The following is a 14,031-nucleotide window of genomic DNA, read 5'->3' on the forward strand; positions in this document are numbered from 1 at the left end:
AGGGACCGGCGGCTGCAATGCATGGAGTAACACCGCCATCTCGTGGTCGTTGCGGTGAACTGCTACTTACAAAACGGACGGTTCCGGTCCTCAGCTCTGATTGGCCGAGACGCGTTCGCAGCCGTTGTATAATGCTCGATAACCGCACACCTGAGACCACTTAACAGGCAATTTAAATTTTAAATGGCGTCTGCAACTTTCATCAGGCTTTCATCAGTTTGAGATTTTAATACATTACTGATGCCTGTTACAGTGAACTATATGAGTTTTGCTACTGAAATAAACGTGAAAATGAAAACAACTTTAGACCTATCAGAGCATGTGTGTAAACCTGTGTGACTCAGCTGATTTCTCGCAATATTAGACTTCTAGAGCTGGATTTAAGACCTATGCTATTTAACTGCAGCCTATTCAAGATCTTTCGAGGCCTTGAGTTGATATGATATAGTTTAGGACATTTTAAGTTTTGTTCAGGACCTGCAGACACACCGTAGGCTTAAAGGTAACCTAACCGAAAATCAATGCTCATCAGTCACTGTACTTGAATGTGTCGCTTAGGAATCACGTTGTTAAGGGCCTTGAAGGGCTGTATTACTATTGGTGGAAAATAACATTTAGTTATTGATTTAAAGTTTGTTTGTTTTTTGTTTATTAAATCTTTAACATGTATGTTCTTTTGTTATTGGAATGGTCTTGCCTAACAACGCCTCTTAGCTGCTGTGAAATCTCTGGAGGCTAAACCACGGCCTCTCACAGTTTATTGCTTAAATATTCAATTTGAAGTGCGTCCAATCCCAAGATTCCGCGTCCCGTTTTATCTCTGTCCTGTATGGGCTTGGACTTGGTCCCATATTCACAAATCAAGGCATTGGTTTGGAAGGCAGTGTGTTTAAGAGGATATTCGGTCTGAAACGGATTTGCGGGGGTCATTTGAAAGCCGTTTTATCTGATTATGATCACAACATGACATATTCCCATCATTATTTTACCCACTAAAGGGATAGGCCTTCCTTTTCTCCCCCAATTTTTGACATCGACTTCATGTTGTCTCTAAATGATTATACTCAGTTGTAGGCTCTCGCTGTAAGTCTGTGTATTACTCAAGCGGGGTGGATAGTTAGTCCAGATTTGTCACTTTGCTGATGAGATCATTGTTTGTCTGAGGCACCGACCCCCGCATTGTGAAGGCGGACCACGCCCCGGCGTGCTGTGCACCAGCTAGGCTAGCACAGCGCTGCTACATCCGGGCGCTCCGGTCGGTTTACAAGCCCTGCGAAGATGGCGACTTCAGGGAGGAGTGCATTATTATCCTCCACCTCAACTGGACATAAGAGCACACTGGAGAACACCAACCCGGAGGACGACGATGGGCAGGATCTATGGTGGGCGAAAATAGACAGATGTCGGGTTAATATAAGCGGGCTTGGGGGCGCGGAGTGTTTGTTGTGCTGAGATGAGGATGGGTTGACAGCTAGCTGGCTAACGAGGCTAGCATCAGTACCAGACTGGCTGGTACTGACATAGCCGCTGTGTGGTGACAAAGCAGCACTAGCTCGCCCAGCTACTGTCAGTCGTTGTTTGTTAATGAATGAGCAAGCCCCGTTTGTCAATGTTGTAAAAGGGTTGTTCTGTTTGCAGGTCGACCATCCTGAGTGAAGTGTCGACCCATTCAAGATCAAAGCTACCGTCTGGGAAAAATGTCCTGGTCATGGGTGGGTATCAGTCTGCCTGCAGTGTCCTGGCTAGCCACCGCTTTAGTCAACGTTAGCTTTTATAGCCAAATAGCCTAGGAGCTGCTGATCATCTCTGCCCGGTAGACTCATATTGCCCGATAGCTAACGTTAAGCTAGCTTTCTCTCGGCCAGTTCACGTTATTCTGCCCCGAAATGATGCAGCTTTTGTTTTCAAGCCTGTTAACGTTAGCTGGTGTGTTAGCCAGCAGTATTATGGACTGCCAGTGAGAGGCAGGTGTATTTTATGAGCGCCTCCACACACCGAGCCTCGCTTTGAAACAGTGCAAGTCATTCTAGCATTGGTGATGCTAGTAGCAGCTAGAGATGATGCTGAGCGGACAGGATGAACCAGTGTGGGTCTGGACGGGCTGCGACGACGCTTATTATGTGTCTGTGGCAGGCGGGCTGTCTCCCTGTCTCGGTCCTCGTGTCTCGCTGCTGTCCACACACACACACACACACACACACACACACACACACACACACACACACACACACACACACACCGTCATCCACACCCGCCTGGTGAAGGCATAACGTTGGGATAATCCGCTGCCTGCTACCGATTCCAGCTAATCAGCGATTGGTTAGCGATCTGGACTGACTGTCAGGCCATTTCAACCTGTCTGTAATACTATCCATCAAAACATCAGCAGGCTTTGCGTTACTAATGCATCGACTCCCCCTGTCAGCATAATTCTGGCAAGGTTTAAGAGACAGCAATAGATGTAGCCTTGGCCTAATAACACACAATAGCATGTACAATGTTGTTCAATATTAGCTTTAATGTTAGCCTAAATATTAGGGCAAATCCAGATAGGTTGTTAATGGATACAGTGTATTCTGGCTGGTGATCAGGAGATAAGCAGTCTAAATGTTGAACCTATGTGGCTCTTTTCCAGAGGTTTGGAGTGTGTATGCACACAAATCTAGACATGTGGTTTTGTGCAGTCATAATGCTGGATAGTATGTGGTGTACATGTGTGCACACCACATCCTACCCACCACCATGGTTATCAGCCCTGCAGTGTGTAACTAGGGCAGGATGCATGGGCTACATGCACACTGCCATAGTGCAGCTCATCTGGCTGCTGGCTCTGGCAGTGGTGTGATGCCATTAGGCCTCAGCTAGTCTACAGCTAGTCTACCTCTTACAATACATTTGCAGAATTTAAATTCTTAGTCCGCTCCAAGACCTGCCCACTATCCCATATCTTGTTGCAATTCCTGTCTTCTTTTTGAATACCTCTATTAAACAAACATTTCCCAGTTTTATTATTTTAATATTTTTCTAGCTGTGAGTTCCAGGGTAGGAAAGAAACGTTTTAGTCTACAGACCACAGTAACTGGTAAATCTACTAATGGGGGCACACCTGTGACAGCTGGCTGGCCCAGCTGAATGAATTTAAAGGAAACAGAGGTGGAGTGATGCACACCGCTGATGTGCATTTGGGAGTCTGTAAAATCTCTTATTTAACAGACTGGTGGATTAGTGTTACTGTAGTATTGTACCTCAATGGAATGATGTTGTTTATTGATTGTGTGTATGTGTGTAGGTGAGGTGGGCTCGGGGAAGACTACCCTGGTTGCTAAGCTACAGGGAGTTGAAGAGTACATGAAAGGGCGTGGCCTGGAATACCTCTACTTCAGTGTCCATGACGACGACATTGATGGTAACCAGCGACTGCTCGCAGTTCACAGACCCATAAATCTCTTTCCAAACCCATGCACTCCGCACTTCTAACACAACAGAGTAAACACAGTAGGATACAGTTGTATATCATTGCCCCTCTGTGGGTATAGCTATAATAATCTAGTGTATTTGTGTATGAGCGTGTGTTTCTCTGGGTATATTCCTTGTCTGTGTGTGTTTTCAGACCACACCAGGTGTAATGCCTGGGTGTTAGACGGGGACCTTTACCACAAAGGTCTGCAGGGGGTGGCGGTACCAGTGGACGCGATAGGCAACTCGCTGCTGCTGATAGTGGTTGACATGTCGCGGCCGTGGAACGCCCTGGACTCGCTCCAGAAGTGGGCCGCCGTCGCTAGGGAACACATCGACAAACTCCGGGTCGCCCCGGAAACACTGCGGGAGCTGGAGCACAGACGTGAGTCACACTGAGAACAGACAGACAGGCAGACGAGTAGGTAGAAAACAAAAAGGTATACATGAGTTTTCCCTCTAGAAAATGTTCTTGGAGGTATGACAAGGTGTCAAATAGTATTTAGACAAGGGGTCCCTAAATATTTTCATGTGAAGATGTGTTCTGAGAAGATTTGTTCCTCATTTTGCTGGGGACCTCCTAAATCCATCTTAAGGCCCCCTGGATGTCCCCGGACCCCACTTTGCCAACCCCAGATTTAGACTATATGTGACACTGAAACTCTCCATCGAAACCAATACTATAGAAATTGTTTTAGGTGGGATGGCAGCTGCACTACATCTATTCTCTACAGAGGAAGCTAGTATATATAAATGTCTCACTTATAAACCCCCTAGTAGCTGTTTATAATATAGTATGCAATAAACATACATAAAATGGCAACAGATGCAGCTAAGAAAACCTCTGACAGCTCTTAATATTTGTTTGTTAATGTTTGTGTACTTTTATTGTGTGTATGTGTGTGTGTAGTTGTAAAGCAGTTCCAGGAGTACACAGAGCCAGGCAGTGGGGAGGACGGCACCCCCCAGAGGAGGAGTGAAGAGGAGGAGAGCGTGCTGCTACCGCTGGGGGACAACACACTCACACACAACCTGGGCATTCCCATGGTGGTGGTCTGCACCAAGGTACACACACCTTCACTGCCGGATTATGAACCTAGTTTACGCTGCATTTGTGTGGAACACACACAGTCACCTCTACCAAACTTCAACCTAACTTCTACTTACCTGTCCTCAGTGCGATGCCATCAGTACACTGGAGAAGGAGCACGACTACAGAGACGAACACCTGGACTTCATCCAGTCCCACATCAGACGTTTCTGTCTGCAGTGTATCCTTCCCTGAAACAATGCTGTCTCCTAGACGTCGGCTGGGTTGAGCTTAATGGTTGTTGATCCGTACCAATGACTCAACAATTACTTGGTCAGGTGCTGAGATTTCTGGCTTTCAAATCTCACTGTCTGGCGCGTACTCTGTTTTGGAAAAAAAACTCAGCGCCCATCCGACTGTTTAACGATGGAAGATGGTGCTGCAAGTGAGCGACCGGCATCGCGAGACATTTCTTTCTTGAGCCAAAACACTAGTGACAAAGCAGTATTATTATTATTACAGTAATTTTGTATTGTGATATATTTCCTCTTAACTAGATATTTCTGTTGGATCTCTGCTCTAATTAGCTAGCTTGCTTGTCTCATCTCCTATTATGAAAATGTGACTTTACATGTATTATTTATGTCAGTTACTAATGTAATTAAGTAAGCTGTGCCAGAGACATGCTGATGTTGTTGCAATTCCTAGGTCACAAATGGATGTCGATACAAATCATAGATTACTTAATGCCCCTTTAAATGGTGTTATATTTTTCCATAGCATTTTCTGCAGGCTCTGCTGTATAGTGAAAGGAGCCAACATTATTAGATTCTAAAGATGTATCGTGTTTAAAAATTGAGCGTGAGCCAAAATGGCAGATTTCCAGGTGTAATGGTAGCGATTAGCTTGAGCCAGGATGGTGGCCTCTCTGTACCTGTTTTCCTGTAGTGCTCCTGTATAGAGTCATGTAGTTTGAGTTGACACGGTGCTCCCTAGTGCCAGTTTGATTAGTACTCCTCTATATAGAAACAGGGAAAATATCCTTGACAGCCGTGCCAGACGGGGCGTCTCTGCTATACGCGTCAGTGAAGGAGATGAAGAACCTGGACGTGCTGTACAAATACCTGGTCCACAGACTCTATGGCTTCCCCTTCCACTGCCCTGCACAGGTGGTGGAGAGAGACGCCGTCTTCATGTAAGCCTGTGTGTGTGTGTGTGCATTGGAATAGGAGTGTAGGACAGCCCTTTGTTTTGGGTTTGTGTGTAACCCTCCCTCTCCTCTACCAGTCCATCAGGGTGGGACAACGAAAAGAAGATTGCCATCCTTCACGAGAACTTCCAGACACTTAAAGCAGACGACAACTTTGAAGAAGTAATAGTCAAACCACCAGTCAGAAAGGTACGGGCTCCCACCAGAGCAGCCATGTCAGACACGATCCTCATAAGCACGCTAAGCTTAAACTGCAACAGATGATATTAATGCCGCAATACTACATATCATTACCTTCTACATTATTTCTGCATTTCACGGCCAATGCACTAAGCTTCACCCAATTTCCCCAGAGGGATCATCAGAGTTTGATGTAATCTAATGTACTAGCTGTTGTACTTGCAGTTGCTATTAATGAACAGCTGGAAGCGAAAGAGAGTAAATGATGTGTTTTTTTTCCTTGCCTCTCACCAGTTTGTACATGAGAAGGAGATTCAGGCTGAAGATGACCAAGTGTTCCTGGTCAAATTGCAGGTGAGAAAACATCTCCTCGGTTGTGTTTATGTCCAAGGGTTTGCTGCTTGTGTGCTGAACTTGAAGCTCCTGTGAAATATTAATTGGAGTGTGTGTGTTTGTGCTCTAATTTTCAGTCGTTGCTCGCCAAACAGCCGGCTGTGACTGCAGGGCGACCAGTGGTGAGTGTTCCATCTGCCTTCCCATGGCTTACGAGACCAAGGAAATCCCCATAGATTCTATAGGTTTTGTTAGTGACTTCCACTGATTTTACATGCTGTGTAAAAGAAACGTGTTGTTGTTTCTGATAGGACACCACTAGCAGAGCACCCAGCGGTTCTCCCAGGACGAGTAATCGCTCGGCAGCGGCCAACGTAGCCAACGCCATGCCTCAGTCAGGTACTAATGCCTTGTGTGTCTATTTGGGTGTGTTTGCTTACTGCGCGAAGTCCACCTATGGCTATTGCTCAGTCCATGCACTAGCCTGTGTGTGTGTGTGTGTGTTTTAACTATTGTCCCTGTATGCTGCAGGTCAGACCAGTGAGGGGGTTCTGGCCAACTTCTTCAACAGTCTACTGACCAAGAAGGCGGGGACGGGGGGTCCTGGGACGCCAGGCGGGGGCAACAACACTCCAGGCACCGTACGCAAGTCAGGTGAGGACACACACACTAGTGGTTGTACTTAAGTTTTGTGTGTGTGTGTGATAGAAAATTAAGTGATCATTGATTACATCTATTAATCTGTGTCTGAAAGGTCTGTTCTATCATTCCTGCCGCTCCCTTCATCTCTGGGCTTCTTTCTGCTTTATGACTTTTCAACTCCCTCCTCCCGTCCCTCCATTCCACACCCCTTTCCCCTCCACTCCTTCCGCCTGTCCTGTCCTCCAGAACTCTGAACATGGCACATGGTAAAGAGACTCATGACAGGGGCTGAGTGCATGTCCAAAACACACACACGCTCACACACATACACACACACACACCCATCATGAGGTCTCTATGCCTGTTTGTAGTTGTGTGTGACAGTGTCATTCATTCTTAACCAATATCGCAGTCTTTGTTGTGCAATCTCATTGTTAACATCATTCATAATGTGTGTATGTGTGTGTATGTGCTAGTCAGAGGATGCTGGCCACGTTAAGGTGTGTGTGCGAGACGTTCTCATCGTTGCTCGTGTGTCTCATTGTTCATTCCCAGAATCCCCTTCATCCCCTTCAGCCCCTTCCCTAAACCTCGCTCTGCTGTCCCCCCGCATGCCTGGATCCTATATCAGCCATTTTCATCTTGTACTAGCACTCTGATTGGACTCAAATTGTGGGCTGGACTGTGGGCTACCAATGAGTTTGTTTACATATACTGCACCAACTTGTGGATTATGTCAAAGTCATTGTTGCTTTGTTAAGTCAGGAACTATCCAGGCTGAGAAGCAAAATATTGGTCCAGGAGATGATGCTATTGCTAATAAATTCCTTTTGCATAGCATGCCTTAATTTTGATGTAGGAAAGCAGCTAGGCTCATGAATGGCAGAATCCCATGAGCAAATACAAGTAAAAAATGAAAATGAGTGTTTCAGGGGTCTGCATCCATGTGAGGAGGAAAGCTGAGGAGTCAGTGATGACGAGTGTCATGGGAGTCTGCTATTGAGATACCACACATTTATAATAAGGATTTTCAGTGGCCTCTATGCATAAGGATAGGTGTCTCATATCAGTGGCCAGGTCACAGAGCAGCACTCCTAAGATACTGAATAGATGTGGGCCTCAGTTGTTGCAAATTTTTCGTATACCTCTTTCTTTGCCTTCTTGGGTAAAAAAAAAAAGTCACTGTGTAGTCGTCACAGTCCTTTAATGACAGTTACACCCCTGATCTTTCCCCTCTGCCACCCTCCACTCCACTCCCCAGCATTTGAACATCATCACCACCCTCCAGCATTTTATCGCCCCTCCCTTCTCAAAGTCCCCGCTCCTGAGATCTGAGCCTGACTGCAGCCCATTTCTGACACCACACTTCCCCATTTTGTTTGCACGTTGCATTGCATCCCTCATGACATCGGTCTTGTTCGTTGCACATGATTCTAACTGTGCGTCGTCGGCTTCATGCTCAGGGAAATGTGCCTTAACCGCCCAGTGCCTTGATGGTGTTCTGTTATTACCGCAATGGCTAAAATGGTGTGTATGCATGCATGCTCGACAGATTATATTCTCTGTGATGCTGTACTGATTGTGTGTGTGTGTGTGTGCCTACACTGGATGCAGGTTCGAAGCTGGGCCTGAGCGACGTGCAGGCGGAGCTGGACCGCATATCCAGCCGAGAGACGGACTCGGACCCGCCCAATGCCAACGACGCCCCCGCCGCCGACGGCCAGGACACATGAAGACCAACACACTTCACCCCCACCCCCACCCCCCTTCCTCCTCTCCCCCCTCTCCTCCTCCTCCTCTTCCTCATCCTCAGCCACCCTCCCACTTCTCTTCTCCCTCCTCCCTCCCCTCTTGTTCCCCTCCCTCCGTCACAGAGAGGATGCGGGGAGAAAGAGGGAAGTGGGGAAAGGGGCGGGGGTGGGGACACGCAACTCCTCCTCCCCTCCCTCCCTCCCCCCCCATCGTCTTTTGCTCTCACCCCGAGGAGGAGGACCCACGCTCCCCTCCTCTACCTCACCCACTGTCTCCCCCCCCCCCACCACTCCTTCATCATGCCCCTCTCCCTTTTCTTCCTGTGTGTTTGGCTGTTATGCCGAGGGAGAGCATTTGTCACTGTTACATACAGGACCTTCTGTTACATGAGGGGGGAAAAAGGGGGTATGGAGGATTAATGGGGAAGGAGAGATGGAGAGATTAGGATGAGAGGAACCTGAGAAGGAGGGAAGGCGGCAGATGGATTGAGAAAGATGGGTTGCAAGACTGAAGGCGAGGGAACTGGAAATGGATTAAGTGAGAGGGGAAGAGAAGGAGAGGTATTTTATCCATCCATTTATTGTGATGGTACGGTTAGTCTTTTTACTGTAGGAATTGTTGAAGGGTGTGTGTGTGGATGTAGTTGTACTGTAGGGATGACTGCTGTCTGAGTGTGTGATTGTGTGTGTGTGTGTGTGAGTGTTTTATGTATGTTGGGCAAGGAATGCTTGGCCAGTAGTTTGGACTGACAAAGAGATTGAGAAGGAGAACAAAAAACATTATGCCTGAAACAAAACTGAAAACGGTCTTGTTTTGTTAGCTGAAGGGACAAACATACCAGTATTAGTGTGTGTGTGTGTGTGTGTGTCTGCGTGTGTGTGCGTGCGTGTGTGTGTGAGAGGTAGAGAAAATTGGGGAAGTTCACTGAGCTGGAGCTGTACGTTGAGAGATTTTTGGCTGTTGGCATTTTCAACCAAAAAACAGAAACATAACTATGCTCTTACACTACAAGCTCTTAAAACCGCGCATACACTATTATGATATGACTCGACTACACTACAGGAACCAATCTTGACAAAAACTACACTACAGAATCTTAACTTCACAAGCAAGCACTAGTCCTGTGTGGACAGCACACAGGGCCCATCATGGCACCCAGTTCTGCAGTTGGCCAACCCCCCCCACCATGGTACACACTGCTCAGACTTGTAGATAACAGGCAGTGCACTGACAAAGGGAGGGCAGTAGAGGGGCGGGAGGGTAGCTGAGCTTTACTTGTACAGATAGGAGCACTAGTGATTCAACTCCATAGTTACTGCGGGCGGGGTGGAGGGCGGGAGGCAGGGAGGGAGGGAGGGGGTCAGGATGTGGGAGGGTCACGTCAAGAATGTACAGTCATTGTCTCGCTGATTGGTCCTGTTATTTCAGAGCTCCGTGTTGGCGTTTGTATAATCAGATCTGTTAATCAGTCAATTAAAAGGTGTATTTATTCGGATTCAACCACCTGTCTCCTCTTCCTTTCTTGACCATGATATTCATTCATTCATTTTTTTTCTCCAAATAAAAAAAAAAAGTAGTGAAGTCCATAGGTTTATAGGTGCTCATTGGGAACAGGAATCAAATCTGTATAAAACTGAGATACTAGCTCTAAGATTGAAAACGTCCAGTGAGAAAAACTCTTGAGCTGTGGTCATAATGTCCAAGGTACTCTAAATCCAGTAAAGAGGGAAGAGACAAAAAGCTTCAAATTTAAAAAGCCTTTATTGTCATTTTCTTTATTTTCAGTCTTGGGGCTAGTATCTCAGTACTCAAATAAGGTATGTTTTATAGCATGAATAAGAAAAAGGCTGGAAGTTTAAATTGCAGTTGATTGTATCTGTATCGGTCAACGTTTCTGTCTGCAGACCTTTTTCAAGACTTTCTGTTTCATAGCATGGAAATGTGTTATGAAGGACAAAAGGGCTCGTGGTTAGAGAGACTGTCCTCCAACCCAGATGACCTGGGTTCAAGCCCGTGTTGGCAAGCATCCACCCTGTTGAAGTGTGCTAGAGCGAGACGCTGAATAACCATATAAGCTCCAGGCTTGCTGCTGTCCAGCTGAGCCTGACCTCTGACCTCCCTGGAGGGGAGCAAGTGAAGAGAAAATGTACCTACAAGGATCAAAGTAGTACATTATTATTAAATATGATAAAATTACAGGCAAGAACTGTTTTGAATTAAAAGTTTGCATTAGTCATAAGCTTCATCAGTCAAGTAATTCAGTCTCCACTAACACTAGCTTCATCTACATCAAACAATGGGCGGATTGCTTTAGTTTTAAAGCTTAAAGACTCAGTATTAATTATACATCTCCCCCAGATAGTCTTGTATGAGAACCATTTCTCTTGTAATCTCTATTTTATCTTGCAAACTTTGAACTTCTCAGTATGAGTACCATTTACAGACAAGTTGCTTTAAAGCTGCAGTCTTTACTTATTTACATAAAGCGGTATATGATTCATCAGCTCCAAATGCAGAATTAATCAGCTCGGCAATAGACAGATTAATCTCACCCCATCATCATTCTGAGACATGTTGTACTGTCATGCTGAGAGCGGCTCATACAGATCCCAAACCTAATGTGCGCTTGCATTACTTACTGCAAGGGATGAGGAATTTCCACATTGAAGGATGGCTCTGCCTAATACATGAATCCAAGTGAAAGAAAGGGGATGTAGATTCTGCTTTAAGACTTTATTTCATGAAGACGTCCAAGCAAATGCCTTGTATTGCATATTAACTGGATACTGTGTTCTCTCATTTGTAGTGTGTGACAGTTGTATTTGTCTGTTTGTATTGTTTGTGTCTATTGTTGTAACAATGTTTATGCTGCTCTCTTGGCCAGGTCACTCTTGAAAAAGAGATTTTAATCTCAATGAGACTTTTACCTGGTTAAACAAAGGATATATATATATATATATATATATATATATATATAAATGATTGCTCTTCAATCAATGTAAAGCTATATGTAATTAACCTCATCTTGTCATTTGTGGGATGATCAGATCTTGCATTATCAACAACAAATCATAAAAGTTTCAACTAATTAATACTCCTCCTTTAGAGCACCGCCTCTGTTGTTGTAAGTAATTTTGTTCTGCCGTCAATCACAGGATAATCGCGCCTCAGAGGAGCCAGAATTATGCTCTTTGATACAATGTTTGAATAAGGTAATTAGTGCTGTAGTTATCTTTTACACTAAAACTCTAGTCTTGTGATAAAGTGTCTGATTAGGGATTATGTCTTCTTCACAGCAAGTGAAATGCTGATGGCATACATACGCCATACAGAAAGAGCATTGTGAAGAAAGTCTTAGATCAGAGTTTTCAACCGTGTGCCATGGAGGGCCGAGTGCATGCAGGTTTTCGTTCTAACCAATAACTACAGCAGGTGATTTCACTGATTAGCTCCTCCTCTCTGGTTGAAGGTGTGCTAATCAGTGAAATCACCTGCTGTAGTCTTTGGTTGGAATGAAAACCTGCATACACTCGGCCCTCCATGGCACACGATGGAATACCTCTGTCTTGGATCATCTGTGTGATTTAGAAATCTGGTCAATGATTTGGTCTAGAGAGTCGCTAACATTATGAATTACACTGAAATACAATTATTGTCAGCTATATCAGATATTAGTCATTTTCTTCTCCAAATGACAGAGTTAGTAACATGGATCGGAGTTCTCGCAGCCCATTTAGGCAGTAAGCCTGACTATCAAACCCATTTTAAGTGCTTGTTGTTTATGGAGGACAGATGTTCACGGTTAGAGTCTCTTGGCCTGGTTCCTATTAGGAGGATAGACCAGCATATATTAACTGGAGAAGACAGAAAGGGGGCAAATAAATCACCAAAAATTGAACCAAGTTGAACAAAAAATGCTGGATTTATAGTACCTTCACAATGTGAACAAGGTATTTCTAAACTTGTACAGTGCAGATATAGTTTACCGCTGCTGTATGAATAGAAGCTCAGGATGTGAGATTTGGCTTATCCAATTCAGTTTTGTTAAGGGGAAAAAAAGAAGATTAAAAAAGAAAAAAGCAGAAGCTTCTGCTTTGCCAATCCAATTTCTCTAGTCATACCTTACAGAGATAGCTGTCTTTCATACTGCTTTATCATGCTGTTCTCCTTATTACTCTCCTTAGGGAATTAAAATACACTCACTCCACTCACCACCACAGTCTGGGTGACAGTGTATATGAGATTCTTATATTTTTCACCTGAGACGATGATGTTGGTCTCAAGTACCAACAAAAAAGCTACATTACTTTTAATGGAAATTCATCAACAATCTTGACAAAAAATGTAATAACCTTAACATGAGTAGATTAATTTGCAACAGTCAACAGTGTATTGAAAGATATATTTTTTCGATGCTTACTTTTGCTCTAGCATGTGGTATTAGCTTGTCATTTGTTTTGACTGACATTACTTTATTTATACCCTTTGAAGATGTGTGACTCAAGATTTTCTGCTTTGTTCTTGGCCTACACATTTCTCTGTCACTTAATGAGGATTGATATGAATGCACTGGAAAATATTTCAGCTGATGATTATGGTAATATTTATGAATGACAATCAATTCCCATTCCCATTTCTGTGTCCTGCAGCAATAGCAAAAGGCTCCGCTTCAAGATAATGACACTTTGTACTTTGACCTTTCCTGTGCTAACACTGAGCTGTGGCAAACATGCACTATATGCCCGAAACATTCTCTTTTGCCTATGTTTTCCTTTAATGTCTTATCCACAAATTCCCTTTTCCTAAAACATCCCTATACTCTGTTTCATCAAATGAAATGTCTGTGTTCTGCTTTGTCACCCTATCAGTGGATTGAACTCACACATTATCACATGCCATTTTATGCCGTGACAAAAGCAACTGTGGAGACGTATATCCTCAAGTGTCAATTCAACCACAGCACAGCATCATGTTGGTGTGTCTTTGTGTCAATTTTATTTGTTTTTCAGATAGGCACTTTGTGGCATATCAAATGGGTTTCTTTAGAAAATTCATCATCACTGTCTACACCTCCTTATATGGTGTTAAATTGTTTAGAATTTTGGTGATTTGTTTTTTTTTACCACTGCAGCTTACTTGCAAAATACAGGACCCAAAATATGAGGTGCATGCCTTAAAACAGACAGTATTAGTCTCCATTCCTACATTCAGTCAGCAAACTTGAAACTGACTGTGTGTGTATGTGTGTGTGTGTGTGTGTGTGTGTGAGAGAGAGAGAGAGAGAGAGTAAAAGAGAGACAGAGAACTGATTGACATAGCAGCCATAATGCTTGCCAAAGTAATGATGACGGATTTAGCAACCAATATATAATATATAAGGGGAAATATTTTGTGTTACTGAGTTAAACAGCCGGTTAATTAAAAGCCT

At 44.3% G+C, this 14,031-nt stretch overlaps 1 protein-coding gene across 1 annotated transcript; it reads left to right on the forward strand.

Moving 5' to 3' along the window:
• The first annotated feature begins 1,278 nt into the window (after positions 1 to 1,278).
• Positions 1,279 to 9,920, forward strand: dync1li1 (dynein, cytoplasmic 1, light intermediate chain 1). The gene is made up of 13 exons (XM_071920158.2): positions 1,279 to 1,382; positions 1,639 to 1,712; positions 3,290 to 3,406; positions 3,611 to 3,841; positions 4,367 to 4,521; positions 4,634 to 4,727; positions 5,546 to 5,681; positions 5,774 to 5,885; positions 6,171 to 6,230; positions 6,347 to 6,391; positions 6,521 to 6,608; positions 6,741 to 6,863; positions 8,466 to 9,920. Exons 1-13 carry the CDS (start codon positions 1,279 to 1,281, stop codon positions 8,582 to 8,584), a joined length of 1,458 nt encoding a protein of 485 aa, XP_071776259.1. The 3' UTR covers positions 8,585 to 9,920.
• Positions 9,921 to 14,031: the final 4,111 nt, after the last annotated feature.

Source organism: Centroberyx gerrardi, chromosome 19 (genome assembly GCF_048128805.1).
Source record: "Centroberyx gerrardi isolate f3 chromosome 19, fCenGer3.hap1.cur.20231027, whole genome shotgun sequence".
Lineage (NCBI taxonomy): Eukaryota > Metazoa > Chordata > Actinopteri > Beryciformes > Berycidae > Centroberyx > Centroberyx gerrardi.

Excerpts from the sequence above, each read along its gene's own strand:
- dync1li1 (XM_071920158.2), top strand. The coding sequence starts at position 1,279 with ATGGCGACTTCAGGGAGGAGTGCATTATTATCCTCCACCTCAACTGGA. Across the intron at positions 4,522-4,633 it reads TGGTGGTGGTCTGCACCAAG|TGCGATGCCATCAGTACACT; the intron begins GTACACACACCT and ends ACCTGTCCTCAG. Across the intron at positions 6,392-6,520 it reads TGACTGCAGGGCGACCAGTG|GACACCACTAGCAGAGCACC; the intron begins GTGAGTGTTCCA and ends TGTTTCTGATAG.